This window comes from Salmo trutta, chromosome 14 (genome assembly GCF_901001165.1).
Source record: "Salmo trutta chromosome 14, fSalTru1.1, whole genome shotgun sequence".
Classification (NCBI taxonomy): Eukaryota; Metazoa; Chordata; class Actinopteri; order Salmoniformes; family Salmonidae; genus Salmo; species Salmo trutta.
This window is the reverse complement of record NC_042970.1, coordinates 13,882,153-13,906,816: the sequence shown is the minus strand read 5'-3', so window position 1 is coordinate 13,906,816 and position 24,664 is coordinate 13,882,153. Positions and strand designations below refer to the sequence as shown.

General features: G+C 45.7%; 1 protein-coding gene across 2 annotated transcripts in view; it reads right to left on the bottom strand.

Moving 5' to 3' along the window:
• Window positions 1–24,664, bottom strand: part of LOC115207439 (potassium voltage-gated channel subfamily D member 3-like) — a 132,176-nt gene that overhangs the window by 8,041 nt on the left and 99,471 nt on the right. For both annotated transcript variants that reach the window (XM_029774512.1, XM_029774511.1), the window contains exon 3: window positions 9,183–9,351. In XM_029774512.1, coding sequence (XP_029630372.1) covers window positions 9,183–9,351 — 169 coding nt within the window. The remainder of the gene's footprint in view (window positions 1–9,182; window positions 9,352–24,664) is intronic.

Genomic DNA, 24,664 nt, shown 5'->3' with positions numbered 1-24,664 from the left:
GGTAAATGGTGGTGATTCATCTCTTTTTCAGTCCTGTTCATAGCACAATGAATCAAGCTATCCTTCAACCCCAGTCTCCCTTGTAGCTAAAGCAGCAGGTTTTCCTCTCATAGTCTCTTTAAATACTGTTCTCTCAGCAATCATGATTCATTCTCCATCTCTATGACGGAATCATAAGTCAAGTTATTGGTTAATAAAATAGTACATCGAGATCACAGGGGAGAGAAAAAAAGGTGAGATTCAAGTGACTACCTTTGGAAGGTATTCAGACCCCTTGACTTGGTGGTGGCAGCATCATGCTGTGGGGATGTTTTTCAGTGGCAGGGACTTGGAGACTAGTCAGGATCGAGGCAAAGATGAACGGAGCAAAGTACAGAGAGTTCCTTGATGAAAACCTGCTCCAGAGCGCTCAGGACCTCAGGCTGGGGTGAAGGTTCAACCTTCCAACAGGACAACGACCCTAAGCACACAGCCAAGACAACGCAGGAGTGGCTTCAGGGCAAGTCTCTGAATGTCCTTGAGTGGCCCAGCCAGAGCCCGGACTTGAACCCGATCGAACATCTTTGAAGAGACATGAAAATAGCTGTGCAGTAACCATCCCCATTCAACCTGACAGAGCTTGAGAGGATCTGCAGAGAAGAATGGGAGAAACTCCCCAAATACAGGTGTGCCAAGCTTGTAGCATCCTAGCCAAGAAGACTTGAGGCTGTAATCGCTGCCAAAGGTGCTTCAACAAAGTACAGAGTAAAGGGTCTGAATACTTATGTAAATTTGATATCGGTTTTTCTTTAAATATATAAATTAGCAAAAAATTCTAAAAACCTGTTTTTGCTTTGTGATGATGGGGTATTGTGTGTAGATTGATGAGGAAGAAAAACTATTTAATCAAGTTTAGAATAAGGCAATAACGTAACAAAATGTGGAAAAAGTCAAGGGGTCTGAATACTTTCCAACGGCACTGTAACAGTCTAATGTACTTTTCAATCGTTCAAGGTGAGTGTAATTTCTTTAACCTTGATCCGGGCGAACACTTTGCACAAACACACTTTAGAAATCCTAAAAAGACTTGGAGCATCACTTCTCTCAGAAGATTCCTGTGATGTAATGAAACCCATTTGCTGGTTTAGAGGTTTGGTGATTCAACCTGTGAGACAACCTGTACTGTCCTTGGGGATTACAGAGCGTGGGGATATGTGTGACTGAGCCAGAACCTGTAGCCTGGTCCCAGATCTGTTTGTACTATCTTGCCAACTCCTATGTCATTGACAAGACAGCACAAACAGATCCGGGAACAGGCCAGCACTTCCATGCTGCTGCTTTCTCTGGCCCTCACCAGTGGGAAATATAGGACATGTCATTTAAGTGAGCAGGCTGCCTGTCTCATGTCATTTGCTTTACTCAGACATGTTGATGAAAGGCTTCATTTGATGTAGGAAAAACTGAAATGAATAAATGAAAAACTGGAGCAGTATCTAACTGAAAGGAGGCTTTGGAAATGTGGGTGATGTGCACTGATGGTTTCTTTAACAAAAAAACAAAGAACAAAAACCTTTCAAACTGAATCCTGTTCAACTTCCTTCCATCTCTCTTCACTCTGTGCTGTCTGGGGGAGTGGATGTTTCACTCATTCAGCTGTGGCCATACTGCAGCCCCAGCCACAGCACAGCCACAGCCACAGCCCAGCCACAGCCACAGCCCAGCCACAGCCCAGCCACAGCCACAGCCACAGCCCAGCCACAGCCCAGCCACAGCCATAGCCACAGCCCAGCCACAGCCCAGCCACAGCTAATCCACAGCCACAGCCCAGCCACAGCTCATCCACAGCCACAGCCCAGCCACAGCTCATCCACAGCCACAGCCCAGCCACAGCCACAGCCCAAGAGTAAAGTAATAGTCTTCTCTGAGCAAAGTGCTGGCCTAAACTAATCTAATGGAGCTCACACTGTCTCTCTCTGGCCCTGACGGCACACTGTCTCTCTCTGGCCCTGACGGCACACTGTCTCTCTCTGGCCCTGACGGCACACTGTCTCTCTCTGGCCCTGACGGCACACTGTCTCTCTGGTCCTGACGGCACACTGTCTCTCTCTGGTCCTGAAGGCACACTGTCTCTCTCTGGTCCTGAAGGCACACTGTCTCTCTGGTCCTGACGGCACACTGTCTCTCTCTGGTCCTGAAGGCACACTGTCCCTCTCTGGTCCTGAAGGCACACTGTCTCTCTCTGGCCCTGACGGCACACGGTCTCTCTCTGGCCCTGACGGCACACTGTCTCTCTGGCCCTGACGGCACACAGTCTCTCTCTGGTCCTGAAGGCACACTGTCTCTCTCTGGTCCTGAAGGCACACTGTCTCTCTCTGGTCCTGAAGGCACACTGTCTCTCTGGTCCTGATGGATCGTTGTCTCTAGGGCCCTGACGGCACACTGTCTCTCTGGTCCTGACGGCACACTGTCTCTCTCTGGTCCTGAAGGCACACTGTCTCTCTCTGGTCCTGAAGGCACACTGTCTCTCTCTGGCCCTGACGGCACACTGTCTCTCTCTGGCCCTGACGGCACACTGTCTCTCTCTGGCCCTGACGGCACACTGTCTCTCTCTGGTCCTGAAGGCACACTGTCTCTCTGGCCCTGATGGATCGTTGTCTCTAGGGCCCTGACGGCACACTGTCTCTCTCTGTATGGCACCACTTAACTTTGCCGTGCCATTAACACCGTGACCCCAGCCCAGTCAGAACCTGCTGTGCTGTGGGTGAGAGCCCTCCATATTGCTCTAGCAACTAGATTTGTGTTACACTAAAATAAAACCTTTGCTGCCATGACTCTGGGCTTCAGTAGCATTTCACCAGTGAATAAGACACGCCACAAAGTTCTACTTGTCCTCTTTGTGTGGCTAGTCAAGCTAGTGGCGACCCTCAGTTAGAGTAAATGGGATGGTGCATTAGGGGAGCCCACCACACAGGGTTGATGTGTAACAATACCAATCTTCTTAGTACCCTTCCTACATATTATTGTACTTTACTTAACTATGATAATAGAATAACTATCCGCCTGTCTGCTAGATGAAGTTAAAGGTCTGTACTAGGACGAGGAAGACAGGATAGGATACATGAGAAGTTTGTTTTTTTACAGTGTTGGCCCCAGACGGCCAGCTAATTGTACTGGGAGCCTGGAGCAGCCAGCCTGCTATTAAATCGGGATGAAGATGGATGAGGGGGAGGGAGGGAGAGGTGAACACGGCTAATTTGAGAGACACCTACTCTGGCTCGTCAGCGCACGTGGACCAACCCACCGGGCACAGATGTCGGTTCAACATCTATTCCACGTTGGTTCAATGAAATTTCATAGGAATGAAATGGAAACAACGTTGATTCAACCAGTGTGTGCCCAGTTTGAAGGTGCATGTAGTGCACATTTCAGGAGCCTGGCACAAGAGAGTAATAACTGTTAGCAGATACGGGGCAGGACGTCGTCAGGGACAGTCTTTAGAGACTGATTAGCACCATGTCTATGACATGTTTCCACTGCAGTGTTAGAAGATAAAATGACAATGCTACTCACTGTAGAAGACCATAGGAAAGCATACACTAGCTATTTGCCTTAACATTTGACCTCAGGAGTGTAAACTCAGGAGTGTAACCACAGGAGTGTAACCTGAGGAGTGTAACCTCAGGAGTGTCACCTCAGGAGTGTAACCTGAGGAGTGTAACCTGAGGAGTGTAACCTGAGGAGTGTAACCTCAGGAGTGTAACCTGAGGAGTGTAACCTGAGGAGTGTAACCTGAGGAGTGTAACCTCAGGAGTGTAACCTGAGGAGTGTAACCTGAGGAGTGTAACCTGAGGAGTGTAACCTGAGGAGTATGACCTCATACTGGACTCAACTACACTCTGCCTTGATGGACTCGTATCTTTTTATGAAAGGTCAACACCACTGGGGCTGTGGTGAGAGTGGTTAGGCACTGCCACTTAATGCTTGGTGTGTGTGTGTACTTAGCGTTTAGTGGGTATGGTCAGAGCACCTGTAGAGGGTCTCTCTCCCAGGCACTCTGAGAACACACAGGATGTGTGCAGGCTGAAAGCGTAGCAGTCGGACGTGTGTTTTTGTCTTGTCCCTGCCTGTCCCTTGTAAACATCGTTTTTCCTTGTTTTTTTTCATATATACAGTGCGGGGAAAAAGTATTTGATCCCCTGCTGATTTTGTACGTTTGCCCCTTGACAAAGAAAGGATCAGTCTATAATTTTAATGGTAGGTTTATTTGAACAGTGAGTGACAGAATAACAACAAAAATATCCAGAAAAACGCATGTCAAAAATGTTATAAATTGATTTGCATTTTAATGAGGGAAATAAGTATTTGACCCCCTCTCAATCAGAAAGATTTCTGGCTCCCAGCTGTCTTTTATACAGGTAACGAGCTGAGATTAGGAGCACACTCTTAAAGCGAGTGCTCCTAACCGCAGCTTGTTACCATTAAAAAAGACACCTGTCCACAGAAGCAATCAATCAATCAGATTCCAAACTCTCCACCATGGCCAAGACCAAAGAGCTATCCAAGGATGTCAGGGACAAGATTGTAGACCTACACAAGGCTGGAATGGGCTACAAGACCATCGCCAAGCAGCTTGGTGAGAAGGTGACAACAGTTGGTGCAATTATTCGCAAATGGAAGAAACACAAAAGAAATGTCAATATCCCTCGGCCTGGGGCTCCATGCAAGATCTCACCTCGTGGAGTTGCAATGATCATGAGAACGGTGAGGAATCAGCCCAGAACTACACGGGAGGATCTTGTCAATAATCTCAAGGCAGCTGGGACCATAGTCACCAAGAAAACAATTGGTAACACACTACGCCGTGAAGGACTGAAATCCTGCAGCGCCCGCAAGGTCCCCCTGCTCAAGAATACATATACAGGCCCGTCTGAAGTCTGCCAATGAACATCTGAATGACTCAGAGGACAACTGGTGAAAGTGTTGTGGTCAGATGAGACCAAAATGGAGCTCTTTGACATCAACTCAACTCGCCGTGTTTGAAGGAGGAGGAATGCTGCCTATGACCCCAAGAACACCATCTCCACCGTCAAACATGGAGGTGGAAACATTATGCTTTGGAGGTGTTTTTCTGCTAAGGGGACAGGACAACTTCACCGCATCAAAGGGACAATGGACGGGGCCATGTACCGTCAAATCTTGGGTGAAAACCTCCTTCCCTCAGCCAAGGCATTGAAAATGGGTCATGGATGGGTATTCCAGCATGACAATGACCCAAAACACGGCCAAGGCAACAAAGGAGTGGCTCAAGAAGGAGCACATTAAGGTCCTGGAGAGGCCTAGCCAGTCTCCAGACCTTAATCCCATAGAAAATCTGTGGAGGGTGCTGAAGGTTCGAGTTGCCAAACGTCAGCCTTGAAACCTTAATGACTTGGAGAAGATCTGCAAAGAGGAGTGGGACAAAATCCCTCCTGAGATGTGTGCAAACCTGGTGGCTAACTACAAGAAACGTCTGACCTCTGTGATTGCCAACAAGGGTTTTCCCACCAAGTACTAAGTCATGTTTTGCAGAGGGGTCAAATACTTATTTCCCTCATTAAAATGCAAATCATTTTATAAAATTTTTGACATGCGTTTTTCTGGATTTTTTTGTTGTTATTCTGTCTCTCACTGTACAAATAAACCTACGATTAAAATTATAGACTGATCATTTCTTTGTAATTGGGCAAACATAAAAAATCAGCAGGGGATCAAATACTTTTTCCCCCCACTGTATATTTAATATTTTAATTTCACTTTCTATCTACGGACTGAATATACTCTCCTGCAACCCGCCTCACCCAATGTCTGCTGTTTTTATACTTAAGAACTCATCAACTCATCAAAAGCTAGCTAACTGGCTACCAGCTAACTGGCTACTAGTTAGCCATGGCCCGCTAGCTGTCTAAAGTACATCGGACTGTTAGCTTAAGAGGCCCATCTGACAAATTCTTTGCCCACTATACCCACCATATGGAGCCCTGCTAATCCGTCGTCTGAAATGTCGCCTGAACCGGAACCCCAACAGATGCTAGCCAGCTAACTAGCTACTAGCTAGTAGTCAGCTAGCCACTGCTAGCGGTCATCAGCTACCTCTAGCATGGAAAACTCTAGCCAGTCTGCACAGCGCGACTCAAACTAGAGCAATTCGGACTTATTTTTCTCCATATCTCCGGATTCCTACCGCAAGCTCTGAACCTTTTATTTTCCTTCCTCACCTGGATCACCGCAGCTAGCTAACTGCTATACGAGTGGCCACTCCTGGCTAACGTCACTGTCCCGAAGCAATAACCAATTAGCCTGGAGCTAGCCTTGCTAGGCCCATCTCCCGGCTAGCCAAAGAGGTCCATCAGCCACTACTTGGGCTACAATATCTCTTTTTGCCAACTGGCTTGGACCCCCACCGACTCATCACGACTGGACCACCGACGTGATTCGCCCGATGGGGATTTTCTCAACTGGCTCCGCCGTCGCTTAATCCCCTGAAACTCCATCCGCTAGCATGCTAGCCGTGACCTGCTAGCTGTCAGAGAAAATTGGACTGTTAGCTGTTAGAGATAGCTTGCAGCGTTCTGTCTTACTATGTCTGTAACCAAACATTTAGAGCTTCTACTTTTAAAAATCCACCTTTCCAGAAACAAGTCTCTCACCGTTGCCGCTTGCTATAGACCACCCTCTGCCCCCAGCTGTGCCCTGGACACCATATGTGAACTGATTGCCCCCCATCTATCTTCAGAGCTAGTGCTGCTAGGTGACCTAAACTGGGACATGCTTAACACCCCGGCCATCCTACAATCTAAGCTTGATGCCCTGAATCTCTCACAAATGATCTATGAACCCACCAGGTACAACCTCAAATCCGTAAACACGGGCACCCTCATAGATATCATCCTAACCAACTTAACCTCCAAATACTCCTCTGCTGTTTTCAACCAAGATCTCAGCAATCACTGCCTCATTGCCTGCATCCGTAATGGGTCTGCGGTCAAACGGCCACCCCTCATCACTATCAAACACTCCCTAAAACACTACAGCGAGCAGGCCTTCCTAATCAACCTGGCCCGGGTATCCTGGAAGGATATTGACCTCATCCCGTCAGTAGAGGATGCCTGGTCATTCTTTAAAAGTGTCTTCCTCACCATCTTAAATAAGCATGCCCCTTTCAAAAAATGTAGAACCAGGAACAGATATAGCCCTTGGTTCTCTCCAGACCTGACTGCCCTTGACCAGCACTGTCAATCACCACATTCTTATTGGCAGACTCAACAGCCTTGGTTTCTCAAATGATTGCCTCGCCTAGTTCACCAACTACTTCTCTGATAGAGTTCAGTGTGTCAAATCGGAGGGCCTGTTGTCCGGACCTCTTGCAGTCCCTATGGGGATGCCACAGGGTTCAATTCTCGGGCCGACTCTCTTCTCTGTATACATCAATGATGTCGCTCTCGCTGCTGGTGATTCTCTGATCCACCTCTATGCAGACAACCCCATTCTGTATACTTCTGGCCCTTCTTTGCACACTGTGTTAACTAACCTCCAGACGAGCTTCAATGCCATACAACTCTCTTTCCGTGGCCTCCAACTGCTCTTAAATGCAAGTAAAACTAAGTGTATGCTCTTCAACCGACCACAGCCCGCACCTGCCCACCCGTCCAGCATCACTACTCTGGACGGTTCTGACTTAGAATATGTGGACAACTACAAATACCTAGGTGTCTGGCTAGACTGTAAAGTCTCCTTCCAGACTCACATTAAGCATCTCCAATCCAAAATTAAACCTAGAATCGGCTTCCTATTTCGCAACAAAGCATCCTTCACTCATGCTGCCAAACATACCCTTGTAAAACTGACCATCCTACCGATCCTCGACTTCGGCAATGTCATCTATAAAATAGCCTCCAACACTCTACTCAACAAATTGGATGCAGTTTATCACAGTGCCATCCGTTTTGTCACCAAAGCCCCATATATTACCCACCACTGTGACCTGTACGCGCTTGTTGGCTGGCCATCGCTTCATACTCGTCGCCAAACCCACTGGCTCCAGGTCATCTACAAGTCTCCGCTAGGTAAAGCCCCGCCTTATCTCAGCTCACTGATCACCATAGCAGCACCCACCCGTAGCACGCGCTCCAGCAGGTATATCTCACTGGTCACCCCCAAAGCCAATTCCTCCTTTGGCCGCCTTTCCTTCCAGTTCTCTGCTGACAATGACTGGAACGAACTGCAAAAATAAATGAAGCTGGAGACCCATATCTCCCTCACTAGCTTTAAGCACCAGCTGTCAGAGCAGCTCACAGATCACTGCATCTGTACATAGCCCATCTGTAAACAGCCCATTCAACTACCTCATCCCCATACTGTATTTATTTATATTGCTCCTTTGCACCCCAGTATCTCTACTTGCACATTCATCTTCTGCACCATCTACCATTCCAGTATCCAACTGCTATATTGTAATTACTTCGCCACCATGGCCTATTTATTGCCTTAGCTCTCTTATCTTACCTCATTTGCACTCACTGTATATAGATTTTTCTTTTTTCTACTGTATTATTGACTGTACGTTTGTTTATTCCATGTGTAACTCTGTGTTGTTGCATGTGTCGAACTGCTTTGCTTTATTCTTGGCCAGGTCGCAGTTGTAAATGAGAACTTGTTCTCAACTAGCCTACCTGGTTAAATAAAGGTGAAATAAAAATAAATAAATAAATCTGCTACTCAGACTCTGAGTACCTACTTAATGGGAGAACACCCAGCTGAAAATGTCCAAAATGTCCTTTCGTCAAACAGAGCAGATTTATCATCAGATCTTTGCTGCTGACATTAAACTATTGATCCTTTTCTAAATGGTGGTTTGATTGTGAGATGCTGGAACAAGGGCATCCCATCGACCCCCCAGCAGTTCCTAGTGCGTAACCTCTCACATCTGTCTGTCTGCTGCATGCCAGAGGTCTAGCGGGCCGGGGCTAGCCTCTGAAGTTAGGGGGGCGAGGGGTGTCGCGCACACACACACACACACACACACACACACACACACACACACACACACACACACACACACACACACACACACACACACACACACACACACACACACACACACACACACACACCCCTTGCCTCCCTACAGCCGGATGCAGGTGATCCATCAGGTGAATGGTGTTCACCTGAACCTTCTGAGCACGCCGTTTGTCAGCTCTCTGGTTCTGGTGATAGATGCGGCTAAAGTTGGACACGATGACAGGAACAGGCAGGGCGATTACCAGCACCCCGCTCAGAGAACAGATAGAACCAAAGATCTTCCCTGCGATCGTCTTGGGCACCATGTCCCCGTAACTATAGAGAGAGAGAAAGAGAGAGAGAGGGGCGGGGAGAAAGAGAGAGAAATAGGGAGAGAGAAAGAGTAGAAAATATGAAATACTGTATTGGATACATTTAAAATGCAATCTCCAGTTCTGAAACTGTACATTTGACCTTCCAAAGGGTTAGCATCTCAGCAGGTTGTGTGTGTATGTATGTGTGTGTTTAGGTGTGTATGTATGTGTGTGTTTATGTGTGTGTAGGTATGTGTGTAGGTATGTGTGCGTGTGTATGTGTGTGTGTTTATGTGTGTGTGCGTATGTGTGTGTGTGTCTGTGTATTGTGTACCGAGACGCTCTCTACTGTTCGACTTGGGGGCTAAACCCATATCAACAGCGACTCTCTTTCATTCCCAGCCTTCCCATTCGTTTCTTGCTATGCAATTACGTGTTGCTCTCTCAGTTCCTTCGGCTGAGGCTAATTTTATTACACAGGTGGAGGAGGCAGTGACAAGCTTAGTAACAGGTGGGGAGAGGCATCGAGATAGAGGCGCTATCTGGGCTGCTCAGACAGGGCACAACAAATTCACGCCAGCACAGCTCCTTTCTTGTCAGTTCAGGGGCAGGCAGGGTGAGCACAGAGGAACGAATCACTTTGTCAATGGGGACTTCAGGTTCAAGCTCTCACGAAGTTGCGCCAAAACAGAGGTGTGTGTGTGTTTATTTATTTAACCTTTATTTAACTAGGCAAGTCAGTTAAGAACAAATTCTTATTTACAATGACGGCCTACCCCGGCCAAACCCTAACCCGGACAACGCTGGGCTAATTGGCCGCCACCCTATGGGACTCCCAATCGGTTGTGATACAGCCTGGAATCGAACCAGGGTCTGTAGTGACACCTCTAGCACTGAGATGCACTGCTCACCACTCCGGAGCAGAGGTCTAAGTGTGTGGTGGGGCGGGGAGGTTAAGTGGGGGTTAACGGGGTTGAGAGTGTTTTACTTGGCAGACCTACTCTGAATCAATAAACAAAAAAAACAGAAACGTAAAATAAAGTTGTGGAGTTTGGAGAATGTCAGACACACACAGCCCAGGTGATATTTCACTGCAAACCAATCATCAGAGGTAATGTTCCTGTGACTTCTTTTGTTTCCTGTATCATTTGCCCTGATTGAGAAATCTGTAGTCAACTGTAAATGTATCCTGACAATCTATTTACGACCTTTTTACCGAACAACACCAACCTTTGTCATAATGTATTCCTTGTGTATTCCATGTATTCTCCTAAACAACAGAGCAATGCCTTCAAGCTCACTATGATCAATTAAAAGCATAGAGAGAGAGAGAGAGAGAATAATATTAATGATAACTTTTCTGTAAAGCAACATCATTTTTTCCAGTTGTCACGTCTAAATCTAATTATCAGCCAAATATTCTTGGCCTGACTTGGATACTCTCTAAGTATGTTAGTAGAGTACTCATGACAGACCAGAGTTTCCGTGACCGGGAAGATTTTAATTTACCGGCCTTTTGAGAAAGTGGAATCTAAAGATGCAACAACTAGGATGGGTTGCTAATATGACTGGGATTGTGCCTTTGGCTTCTGGACAACGAAAGAAAGATGATATGAAAACAGGGAAGCAAATGGAAATACTTTATCAAGAAAGCATGACTTAGCCACAGAGGAATCAAGGATCATTAGCTTCTTTAAAAAAATAACTGGATTGTTTCAAATCTCAAGCTTGTAGGCCTATGCCTATTTGGGAAGCCTGCAATTTGGGTAGCGCGCTTGGCAATAGGCCTAGCTGATTATTGAGTTGCTGATGACAGTGAAAAGGATCTAAAATATGTGTTAAGATAGTGTTTTCTTGCGTATAATTTAAAATGTTGAGACAAGAAGAAGGGGAGGGGTGTGTGGCGAAGATATAGGCAAGTCTCTCGCCACAATGGCTCAGCTGTCTCCTGCCAGTTTCATTGTGTGAATCGTTTTTGGTAGTTTTTGTAGTTTTTTTGTAATGATCTTTTTATTAAAATGTTATTTTCTTTTAACAGGGGTTATATAGACAACCAGACAAAGTGCACCACACAGACTAAGTACAATAACAGGAATAAGGATAGAGTAAAACATTAAACAAAAAGGCAGTCAAAAATTGAGAGAAAAAAATACAAACATCACAATTACAACATGGGTGGGTTGAGCCCTGAATGCAGATTGGCTGACAGCCATGGTATATCAGACCATATACAACGGGTATGACAAAATATTTATTTTTACTGATCTAATTACGTTGGTCTTTGTGAGACGCAGAGTAGGTGAACGGAGGATCTCTGCATGTGTGGTTCCCACCGTGAAGCATGGAGGAGGATGTGTGATGGTGTGGGGGTGCTTTGCTTGTGACATTGTCAGTGATTAATTTAGAATTCAAGGCACACTTAACCAGCACGGCTACCACAGCTTTCTGCAGCGATACGCCATCCCATCTGGTTTGTGCTTCGTGGGACTTTCATTTGTTTTTCAACAGGACAATGACTCAACACACCTCCAGCCTGTGTAGCGGATATTTGACCAAGAAGGAGAGTGATGGAGTGCTGCATCAGATGACTTGGCCTCCACAATCAGACCTCAACCCAATTGTGATGGTTTGGGATGAGTTGGACTGCAGAGGTAAGGAAAAGCAGCCAACAAGTGCTCAGCATATGTGGGAACTCTTTCAAGACTGTTGGAAAAGCATTCCAGGTGAAGCTGGTTGAGAGAATGCCAAGAGTGTGCAAAGCTGTCATCAAGGCAACGGGTGGCTACTTTGAAGAATCAAACATGTTAAATATATTTTTGATTTGTTTAAGACTTTTTTGGTTACTACATGATTCCATATGTGTTATTTCATGGTTTTGATGTCTTCACTATTATTCTACAATGTAGAAAATAGTAAAAATAAAGAAAAACCCTTGAATGAGTAGATGTCCAAACTTTTGACTGGTACTGTATAGGCTAGACTACATGTGACTGTATTGTGTGTGTCCCCGGGTACATGCATATGAGTGCAATAGCGATAATGTTTAGGAAAATGTAAAAGATTAGGTTATTCATTTGTCCTCCACATGTCCATAGATCTATGTTAATTCCCCTTTATTCAATTAAACTTCTTAAAAACCCTTAGTGGGCTTCCTGTTAACAACATGACAGAAAACAGGGTATATACTGTTTTTGGGGTCTGTCGTTTCATTTGGGGACTCGGCAGTGGGGGGTTTCAAAATTGTATTCTTATGTGATGCACTACTCAGTCTGAGTTAAGTTATTATTGAATACTACTGAAACATAAACAGTTAATTTAAAGCAGTCTCCTGGAATGTTCAGGGCATGTGGTCAAGAGGTAGAGAATTCTAACATTCTTAAAAATGGAAAGGGTTTCAATTGCTTTGCTACAGGAGACCCATTTATCTTCAACAGAACATGCTGAAGGGGGACTGGGTGGGCCAGGTGTATTTTTCTTATTTTAGTTCAAACAAAAGACGCACTGCCATCCTTGGAAATAAAATGTCCCATTTATTATTTGAACACCAGACCCTGAAGGACTATTTATTTTGATTACAGGTAATATACTTGGTCAACATCTTATTATACTAAATGTATATGCCCCGAACACATACTCCACCAAAGGGACTTGGGTTTATTTCAGGAGATTTTATCTGTACTTTGGATTAACTGGATAAATCTTCAGCTGCTCCAGTCTCAAATCATAGAGCCTCAAATACTCTTAGAAACATTTGTGATTCATCTGGTTTAGTAGACATATGGAGAGAGCTAAATCCTAATGTCAGAGACTATACTTTCTACTCTAGGCCCCATAATTCATTTTCTAGATTGGGCAATTTTTTTATGCCCTCTACTTACATGCATGTTGTCCAGTCATGTGCTATTGGTTCTATAGTCATTTCTGACCATGCCCCCAGTGTATATAGATAATGAAATTAGCAAAACAATCCCAAAACAAAAGACGTCTCTGCTTAACAATAAAGGATTCTGCTCTGTGATAAAAGATAAATTATCACATTACTGTCTCGACAATCAACTCTCTCCTGTCTCAGCTGCAATTGTCTAGGATGCTGCTAAAGCAACCATAAAGGATTGTATAATTTCCCAAGCCTCTCTGATCAAGAAGTTTAGGATGGAAAATAGGGAAAGGTTGGAGGCTGAAGTAAAGCCTGTAGAATTCTTCATAAACAACAACCAACCCAGGAGAACAGGAAGTCACTAGCTTATGCTGAGGCCAAACTCTATTTAGATCATACAAAGCATGTCAAAAAAACTATAGCTTTTTGCCAAGCAAAAATATTCTGAGTTCGGTAACTGTCCGAGCCGTCTACTTGCACACCAACTTAAAAAAAACAGAATGAAAGATCGATTAAGTCTATAAGGATGGCAGATGGCTACACTTCTTATGATCCATTACTTGTCAATAACATGTTTTGCGACTTCTAAAAATCTCTTTATACTTCACAATGTACATCATCGAACAACAAAATATCTGAATAAGATCATCTTGCCCACTACAGTATATCAGATGAGCATAGAAATAGACTAAATGCTCCCTTTACTCCTGAAGAGGTTTGGGAAACTATTAAGGCAATGCCTTCTGGCAAGAAACCCAGCCTTGATGGCTTCCCAGCAGAGTTCTACAAGATGTTCTGGCCTGAGATTTGGCCCATCTTCATGCCTGCTCTAAATGATATGTTCAAAACAGACATCATACCAGAGTCCTGGAAAACTGCATCCATTAGCCTGTTTCTATAAAAAGGGCAAAAACCCATTAAACTGCAGTTTGCTAGGATTCGATGTTAAAATAGTTGCTAAAACACTTGCTCGCAGGTTGGAGGTCCTACTCCAGACCTCATTAAACATGGCTTTGTCAAATCCAGATTTGGAATGGACAATGTGAGACATGCTTTAATATCATAAACCATCTTGGCAGAATGAAAGACCCTGCACTCATTGTCTCTCTCGATGCTGAAAAGAGTTGAGTGGAAATGATTGTTTCCTGTATTAGAAAAAGTCAATCAGGGTGACAGTTTTATTAATTTAGTAAAATTACTTTATTCTGACCCATCAGCGGCAGTTAACACAAATGGCAAATTATCAGAAAGATTTCCTATCGGTAGGGGCTATCGTCAAGGCTGTCCTTTATCTCCTGCTCTGTTCTCGTTAGTCATAGAACCACTGGCTCAGGCAATAAGGTCTAGGGGCATTTCTATGGGTGACGAAGATCATAGAATTTCATTAATTACTGATGATGTACTTTTATACATGTCTAGACCAGAGACCTCTGTCACTGAAGTAATGGACATCATATCTGAATATGGTAGCCTGTCGGTACAAAATTAACGCAGAAAAATCAGTGGCTTTACCTTTGAATATCCCCTCTACAATCAACTTAGAAACGATATCTCTGTTCCAATTGACTGAAACTGTCACGACTTCCGCCGAAGTCGGGTCCTCTCCTTGTTCGGGCGGCGCTCGGCGTCACCGGTCTTCTAGCCATCATCGATCCACTTTTCATTTTCCATGCGTTTTGACTTTTTTTCCCTCACACCTGGTTTCAATTCCCTCAATCATTTGTTGTGTATTTAACCCTCTCTTCCCCTCATGTCTTTGTGTGGGATTGTTTATTGTAAGTGCTTCTGCACGTGTTTATTGGTGCGCGACGGGTTTTTGTACCCAAATATCTTGTATTTTTTATGCCGTGGGTTTTGCTATTCAACTTCTCCGGCTATTACCAAGTTCTGCTCTCCTGCATCCGACTTCCCTGCCACCGATTACGCACCCCTTACAGAATCCCACACCTGCTATATGGAGTCAGCAGGAGCAGGTGCCCCTGGAATAGGGGTGGTGGAGCGCGTCCGGGAGCATGCGGCGATGCTCCACCATCTCGGCGCCGCCATGGATCGCGTTGTCCAAACTATGGACCGCTGGGAGAGACAGGGAGTTCCTTCAGTGCCTCCACCAGCACAACCAGGGTCTCCACTACTCGCCCCCCCTTCACCCGGTCCCAGTGGGATTTGTCTCGCCCTTCCCTGGGAGTATGACGGGACGGCTGCACGCTGCCAGGGTTTCCTTTTACAGCTCGACCTCCACCTGGCAACCTTCCACCCGGCTCCTTCAGGTCGTGAGAAGGTGTCCGCCCTCGTCTCTTGCCTCTCTGGGAAAGCCTTGGAGTGGGCCAACACCGTGTGGGGAGAAGGAGATGCGGCGCTGGACCATTTCGAGGACTTCACCCGCCGCTTCCGGGCAGTCTTTGACCATCCACCCGAGGGTAGAGCGGCGGGTGAACGTCTCTTCCATCTGAGGCAGGGGAAGAGGAGCGCCCAGGAGTTCGCCATGGATTTTCGAACCCTGGCCGCCCGCGAAGGATAGAACGATAGGGCCCTGATCGACCACTATCGCTGCAGTTTGCGCGAGGACGTCCATCGGGAGTTGGCCTGCAGGGATACCACCCTCACTTTCGACCAGCTGGTGGACCTGTCTATTTGGCTGGATAACCTGCTGGCCACCCGCGGACGTCCAGATCGGGTTCTATCGGTTCCATCCCCCAGCACTGCCGCTCCGGTACCCATGGAGCTGGGAGGTGCGTAGGGAGACTGGAGGAGGTTCCGGCTCGTGCACCATCTGTGGCCGCAGAGGTCACACTGATGGTTGGTGCCGGGTTGGTTCCTCTGGGGATCGAGGCAGCAGGCAGGGCACTCTGGCGTCATCGCAGGTGAGCCCTTCTCACCCAGAGCCCTCTGTTGCACATTTGTTTTTGTATGTTTCTTTCCCTGAGTTTTCCCCGCATTCCCAGTATAAGGCGCTCGTCAATTCAGGCGCAGCTGAGAATTTTATAGATAGATCGTTCGCCCTTAGTTTAGGGATCCCCATTGTTCCCGTGGCTGTGCCCTTCCCCGTTCACGCCTTAGACAGTCGACCATTAGGGTCAGGGTTGATTAGGGAGGCCACCGCTCCTCTGGGTATGGTGACGCAGGGGGGTCACAAGGAGAGAATTAGTCTCTTCCTCATTGACTCTCCTGCATTTCCCGTGGTGCTAGGCCTACCCTGGTTAGCTTGTCATGACCCCACTGTTTCTTGGCAATGGAGGGCTCTCACGGGGTGGTCGCGAGCGTGCTCGGGGAGGTGTTTAGGGGTTTCCATTGGTGCTACTATGGTGGAAAGCCCAGACCAGGTCTCCACCGTGCGCATTCCCCCTGAATATGCCGATTTGGCTCTCGCCTTCTCCATAAAGAAGGCGGCTCAATTACCACCCCATCGGCGGGGCGATTGTGCGATAAATCTCCTGGTAGACGCTGCACTTCCCAGGAGTCACGTGTATATTCTCTCACATGCGGAGACGGAGGCTATGGAAACATATGTAGGAAACATAGAAGGATTGCACCCTTCTGTCCCTTCTGGGATTCCAACCACATGAATGTTCTGTCTCTGGAAACGGTTTTCCTGTTTATCTAGACTAACCTTTAGCTTCACGTTCTCGGGGGTAAGCTTATGGTTTTTGGTCTCCAATTCGGTAAGCCGCTTATTGATGTCGGTCAACGATGTTTCCATATCCTTTATTTTTGGGGTTTGTGTCATGACAGTTGTTTGTACTGTCCCCATAGTTGACTAGACTTCTGGCATAATTTCAGATCGTAGACTTGACACAGAGGTACGAAGTTTGGTCATGAAAATCAGAGCGTAGTGTAGCCATTTCTGCGCGGATGGTGACTAGCATCTCCATAACTTTAACATCCGCCATCTTGTTGCGAGTCTTCGTCGTGTCATCTTGTTTACCGTTCTGTCTCGTTTTCCCGGTTACAGACATATCCAAGAAAGCCACCCAAACATTGCTAGAGCCAGTAGGTGCGCAAAGTGTGTTCTTTGCACACCCACAGGAAAGGAAGACCCAGAGGATAAGTTCATTAAAGTTAACTGCACCTCAGACTGCAACCCAAAAGTATCAACCCTTAGTGGAGAGGCCTCGGAACACGTCTTTACGTAGCCATGTTGAAACCGTGCCTGTTTTTTTTTTTTTTTTTTTCAATTCCTCATTAAATATGTCACCAGTTGTAAATGTATCGTTAATCCCTGTCATTTGGTTACATTCATTTATGTTAATGTATGTATTAATTACAGTCCGTTAACATTCTAGGCGTGGAAACATCGTTTGCAGAGTTCAACATCTGCTACACTTCTGAAAAACAAGTTTTGGTTCATTTCATAACCATCATTTATGAGATTTGTCAAGTTTTTCATTGTCTTTTGTTTGGAGTGCTCCATGTGAGCAATGAGCATGTTTCTGGTTTCTCTGTCCTGATAATGTTGAGGGAGCACGCATGCCTGAGCAAGCATAGAAGTACCTGGCCTGCTGCACGGAAATGTAAGAAATACTTTGTTTATTTTTTTTACATCCATTGCGAATTATAACAAAGTACATTATACAGCAACATGTAAAGTCTTGGTCCCATGTTTCATGAGCTGAAATAAAAGATCCCAGAAATGTTCAATATGCACAAAAAGCTTATTTCTCTCAAATTATGTGCACAAATTTGTTTACATCCCTGTTAGTGAGCATATCTCCTTCGCCAAAATAATCCATCCACCTGACAGGTGTGGCATATTAGGAAGCTGATTAAACAGCATGATCATTACACAGGTGCACCTTGTGCTGGGGACAATAAAAGGCCACTCTAAAATGTGCAGTTTTGTCACACAACACAATGCCACAGATGTCTGAAGTTTTGATGGAGCGCGCAATTGGCATGTCCACCAGAGCTGTTGCCAGATCATTTTATGTTCATTTCTCTTCCATAAGCTGCCTCCAACGTCATTTTAGAGAATTTGGCAGTACGTCCAACCGGCCTCACAACCGCAGACCAAGTGTAACCACGCTAGCCCAGGACCTCCACATCCGGCCTCTTCACCTGCGGGATTGTCTGAGGAGTATTTCTGTCTGTAATAAAGCCCTTTTGTGGGGAAAAACGAATTCTTATTTGATTGGCACCCATGACTGAGCCCCTGCCCAGCCATGAGAAATCCATAGATTAGGGCCTAATGAATTTATTTAAATTGACTGATTTCCTTATATGAACTGTAGCTCAGTAAAATGATTGAAATTGTTGCATGTTGCGTTTATATTTTGTTCAGTATAAAACGATAGTTCCTCACAGTAAGCTATTTAAAATATCTTTCCAACAATCTCCTAATCATTGGTGTGAAAGAGCAATGGAAGTTATAGGCCTACTGCTGCATTGGCCTTTAGGCTATGCACCCATTTCTTTAGCCAACAACGGATCACAGTGTATCAATGTGTCCATATGGTAGAGGCTGGTGATCTCGCAGTAGTTGACTTTTAACTTTAGATTTCATAATTTTTATTATTATGATTAACCACGTGTCAATGATTTTGAGAGACAAAAACATTATTATTGAAATGAAACTGTTCCACAAAAATATGCATATGAAAATCATAACTGTGACGAAGATCAGTAGATATGGTAGGATAAATTGTTTGCTTCCCCTCACGCGTAGTCTATGAAGTCTTTGTAAAATAATTGCTTCCCCATTTCCATGGTTGAATTTGGCCTAGGCTACTTTGAAGCAAGGTAGTACATGCCTCATAATATGAAATAAAGCATTCAGGTTTCAAACAATTAAGTATGTTTTCAAAATGCATAGAGCTTCCAGCTCACATTGTAAAGTGGTGGGTGACACGCTGATAGCCTGTTTCCTGCACTTGATGGTGAATGGGAGGCGCGCTTCAAGTACCAGTTGAGAAATAATACAAATAGTAGCTATTTTTAATAGCGCACCAAAATGGCATTTACAATTGTTGCACAATGAATGGGCTTATAAAAGCATGTTTTACTCAAGCAGCAATAAGCTGAGGAGTAGCAGGAGAAATCCCTCTCAAAATAACCTCTGCTCTGTATACTGTGCGCTTGTGCTAGTTGTGTTGGATAAATATAATACATGATGACTAACGAAAATACACATAGGCTAATTCAATACCACTAAATTATGCCAATTAACCTATAGACCGATATGCATGATGGTTAAATGTATTTACATCGGCTTGTATTTCCATCAATGACTGAAATGCATTATTTTGCAATGGGATTTTTTTTTCTCCCGGTCATTTTGGCCATCAACAATTTTATTTATTGGGTTTTCTTTTTTTTTTTTTTTTTAATCGGCCAAAAGCCGGTTATTGCCGGCTAAAGGAAACCCTGTGACAGAAGCGTCTTCTGACTGCTCTGATTCTGGCCATTAACTTTCCTCTCCACTGCGTCCTGCACAGATTGGACCCCTGACAGGTAACACATGGGGTGTTGCCTCCGCTGGCTCCGCTGGCTCTCAGGGGACTTTCAGGGCCTGCAGGAAGACACGCCACTGACGTGGGCACTGGCATCAAACTTTCCTGATGTGCATTGTCTCACACAAACTCCCTCTCCATTTCCAAATGTCTTCTGCAAACTCCCTCTGCCTGCCACACTCACGATGTCTTCTCTGAGGGAAATGGGATTGTGTAATAACCAATCTTGCTCCTAAAAAATCAAATTGAGCCATAAAATGTTTCTTCTACTTCCTGCTGTCTTATGCTCTTTTTCAGAGTCAATCACCCCTGGCAAAGATTTCCTTTACATGGAGAGGGGGCCACACAACATAATATAAGGACGGCAACTCCGGGGAAAAACAGCCCAAAATTATCCCAGCTGTCAGAATGGAGTATCAGAGCTGCAACGTCTCTGAAGCATTGAGACGGGTGTGTTGAGTTGTGTCCTGGCTGCCAAGTGGTGGATCTCTCAGACCATGCCGTCTGGCTGTCTCTCTATTACTGATGACACCCCATCGGCTCCGTCTCTGCATAACAGCTCTACAGCCAGATAGAAATGTGAAAAATAACGCCTCACAAATAGTTGTTTTTGCTTTACCTCTCTCTAGGTTTAGTAAAAGAGAAGTAGGCATTTTGTCACGCCCTGACCTGAGAGAGCCGTTTTTCTCTGTTTAGTTTGGTCAGGGTGTGATATGGGGAGGGCATTTTATGTATTTTATTTCTATGTTTTGGCCGGATATGGTTTCCAATCAGAGGCAGCTGTCTATCATTGTCTCTGATTGGGAGCCATACTTAGGCAGCCTTTTCCCACCTGGTTTTTGTGGGTAGTTGTTTTCTGTTTTGTACTATGTGACCTGACAGAACTGTTGGCTTTCGTTTTATTTATTTTGTTAAAGTGTTTCGTACTATTAAATAATTATCATGAACACTCACCACGCTGCGCTTTGGTCCCCTCCTTTCGACAGCTGTAACAGAACTACCCACCACCAAAGGACCAAGCAGCGTGGGCCGATTGACTGGACCTGGGAGGAAATCCTGGATGGGGCAGGACCCTGGACAAGGCCTGGGGAGTATCGGCGTCCGCAAGAAGAGATAGAGGCAGCGAAAGCGGAACGGCGATACTGGGAAGAACAGGCGGAAGCCCGAGAGGCAGCGTCCCCCAAAAAATTGGGGGGCACATGGGGAGATTGGCGAAGTCGGGGTTGAGACCTGAGCCAACTCCCCGTGCTTACCGTGGGGAGCGAGTGACCGAGCAAGCACCGTGTTATGCGGTGATGCGCTCTGTGTCACCCGTGCGTACTCACAGCCCGGTGCGCTCGGTGCAAACTCCTCACCGTTGCCATGCTAGAGTTGGCACTCAGCCAGGAAGGAGTGTGCCTGCTCAGCGTTCCTGGTCTCCGGTGTGTCTCTTCGGCCCAGGTTATCCTGCGCCAGCTCTACGCATGGTACCCCCCGTTCACCAGCACAGCCCAGTTCGTCTTGTACCAGCGCTCCGCCCTTGCTGAGCTAAAATAACCATCCAGCCAGGACGGGGGGTGCCAGCCCTATGCTCCAGACCTCCAGTGCGCCTCCACGGCCCAGTATACCCTGTGCCTGCTCTGCGCACCCAGTCTCCTGTGCGTCTCCCCAGTCCGGTGAGACCGGTTCCAGCTCCACGTAGGAAGCCTCCAGTGATGATCAATGGTCCGAAGCCTCCAGTGATAATCCATGGCACGAAGCCTCCAGTGATGATCCATGGCCCAGAGCCTGTAGGGATGATCCATGGCACGAAGCCTCCAGTGATGATCCATGGCCCGGAGCCTCCAGTGATGATCCATGGCACGAAGCCTCCAGTGATGATCCATGGCCTGGAGCCTGTAGTGATAATCCATGGCACGAAGCCTCCAGTGATGATCCATGGCCCGGAGCCTGTAGGGATGATCCATGGCACTAAGCCTCCAGTGATAATCCATGGCCCGGAGCCTCCAGTGATGATCCATGGCCCGGAGCCTCCAGTGATGATCCATGGCACAAAGCCTCCAGTGATGATCCATGGCACGGAGCCTGCAGCGACGCTACCCAGTCCGGAGCCTGCAGCGACGCTCCCCAGTCCAGAGCCTCCAGCGACGGTCCGCAGCCCCGAGTCTTCAGCGACGGCCCGCAGCCCCGAGTCTTCAGCGACGGCCCGCAGCCCCGAGTCTTCAGCGACGGCCCGCAGCCCCGAGTCTTCAGCGACGGCCCGCAGCCCCGAGTCTTCAGCGACAGCCCGCAGCCCCGAGTCTTCAGCGGCGGCCTGCAGCCCAGAGTCTTCAGTGGCGGTCGGCGTTTCAGAGCCTCCGGTGATGGTCCACGGTCTGGTTCCTCCGGCGACACAGAAGCGGGGGGATCAGCGGGCGGTGTGGGGGCTACGCCCCGAACCAGAGCCGCCGCCAAGTATAGATGCCCACCCCTACCCTCCCCTATAGGTTCAGGTTTGCGGCCGGGAGTCCGCACCTTTGGGGAGGGGGTACTGTCACGCCCTGACCTGAAAGAGACGTTTTTCTCTGTTTAGTTAGGTCAGGGTGTGATATGGGGTGGGCATTCTATGTATTTTATTCCTATGTTTTGGCCGGGTATGGTTTCCAATCAGAGGCTATTGTTGTCTCTGATTGGGAGCCATACTTAGGCAGCCTTTCCCACCTGGTTTTTGTGGGTAGTTGTTTTCTGTTTTGTACTATATGACCCGACAGAACTGTTGGCTTTTGTTTTGTTTCTTTTGTTAAATTGTTTCGTATTATTAAATAATTATCATGAACACTCACCACGCTGCTCTTTGGTCCCCTCCTTTCGACAGCTGTAACACATTTAGAAAATCCCTGACGGTTATGATCCGGTCAATTTAATTTCCTTACTTTTAGAATTACGAACCAACCATTTAGAAAACAGCAAAAATTTGATTGGAGGTGGAGGCATGGAAAGTTGGATGTCCCCTCTGTAACATCAAAGCTGTAAAATAACTAACATTATGAAAAACCACATTCACCTGGAAAACATCCTTTGTTCGAGTTCAAGGAAAACAATACAATGTGTTACTGTGAAACAGTAAAGCCAGTACTGTGAAGCCATTTTGCTAATCTACAGAGTGTGATTTTCAGACACAAATACATTAATTAGTATCCACTCCACACAACCATAGAGGAAGACAGTGAGCTCCTATAACACAGTGTGGATGTCACTGCAATGGAACCTCATTAGAACTAGGTGATTATAATTAATCAGGAAGTTAGCGGCTCGTTTTATGATGGAAAGAAAGCAAATTAAACATTTGAACATGCATACTGCAAGCTAATCCAACTCATACAGGTCAATAAAGTGAACATGTGACAGAGCAAATGATCTATGGTTATGATTTTGACAATTACTTACAGTAGACATTTTTGAGTGAAAAAAGAATAGGCTAGCAAGCAAACATATATTTGTCAGAGAAACAAACAGTGTGGTTACAAGAGGCAGAAGAGAAAGCTAAAGATACTCAACTACTGCATGCTGTCATTCCTTTGGCAAATTAGCTTCTTCAGGCATTATATTGGTATTGTGGGATGCTCCATATTGGCATTATCTATTGTCCGTTTTACAGAGGAATGAGAGGAGGACGGGGAGGAGAAAATCAATTGTGAAGAAAAGTATTCGGTCTGTGTCTGTGTTTTATCCCTTCAATTTCTTCTTTACTGTGGTCTTCATTAAAGAAATGTCTCCAATTGTTTCCACAACCAGGTCGAAATCTTTAAAAGCGGGTTCGTCTTGATTGTATTCCGATGAACATGAAATGAAATACATTGAATCAGTCGTTTCAAAAAGACGCAGCACAACCAAAACAATTCATTAAACTCAATGATTTCAGCTTGTTTGGGGACCGAATGAAAGCAGTGGAGATCTGTCAAACATACTTAATACTGTGATTTGCTTAAAGGTCCAATGCATCTGTTTTTATCTCAATATCAAATCATTTCTGGATATCAATTAGGCACCTTAGTGTCATTGTTTTCAATTAAAATGGTCAAGAAGAAACAAAAATAGCTTCGTAGCACAAAGCTGTTTCTCAAGCAAGAATTGTGCTAGGACTGTCTGGGAGTGGTCTGAGTGAGCGGCCTAATTGGACTAGCCTAATGGGAGGGACATGTAACCTGAAAACTATCTGTGACTGGCAAAGGGCAAACTCTCCTTGTTATTGGTCAACTAACTTATACTACCTGATGATGTCACCAGGCGGTCCAAAACCCCTCCCATGAAAAACAAGCTGAAATTTCAGGCGGTCTTTTAATAAAACAGCTCTTACACTGAAATGGCATTATAATACTTTTTACAATTTCACAGTATTCTTCCAACCGAATAGTGTGGAAATATACACTGAGTGTACAAAACATTAGGAACACCTTCCTAATATTGAGTTGCACCCCCTTTTGCCCTCAGAACAGCCTCTATTAGTTGGGGTATGGACTACAAGGTGTCGAAAGTGTTCCACAGGGATGCTGACCCATGTTGACTTCAATGCTTCTCACAGTTGTGTCAAGTTGGCTGGATGTCTTTTGGGTGGTGGACCATTCTTGATACACACGGGAAAAACCCAGCAGCGTTGCAGTTCTTGACACACTCAAACCGGTGTGCCTGGCACCTACTACCATAACCCGTTCAAAGGCACTTAAATATTTTGTCTTGCCCATTCACCCTCTGAATGGAACACATACACAATCCATGTCTCAAGGCTTAAAAATCTACACTGATTGAAGTGGATTTAACAAGTGACATCAATAAGTGATCATAGCTTTCAACTGGATTCACCTGGTCAGTCTATGTCATGTTCCTAATGTTTTGTACACTAAGTGTATATACAGTACATTCGTAAAGTATTCTGACCCCTTCCCTTTTTCCACATTTTGTTATGTTACAGCCTTATTCTAAAATTGATTATATATTTTTTTCCCTAAATCAATCTAAACACAATACCCCAATTTACAAATGTATTACAAATAAAAAAC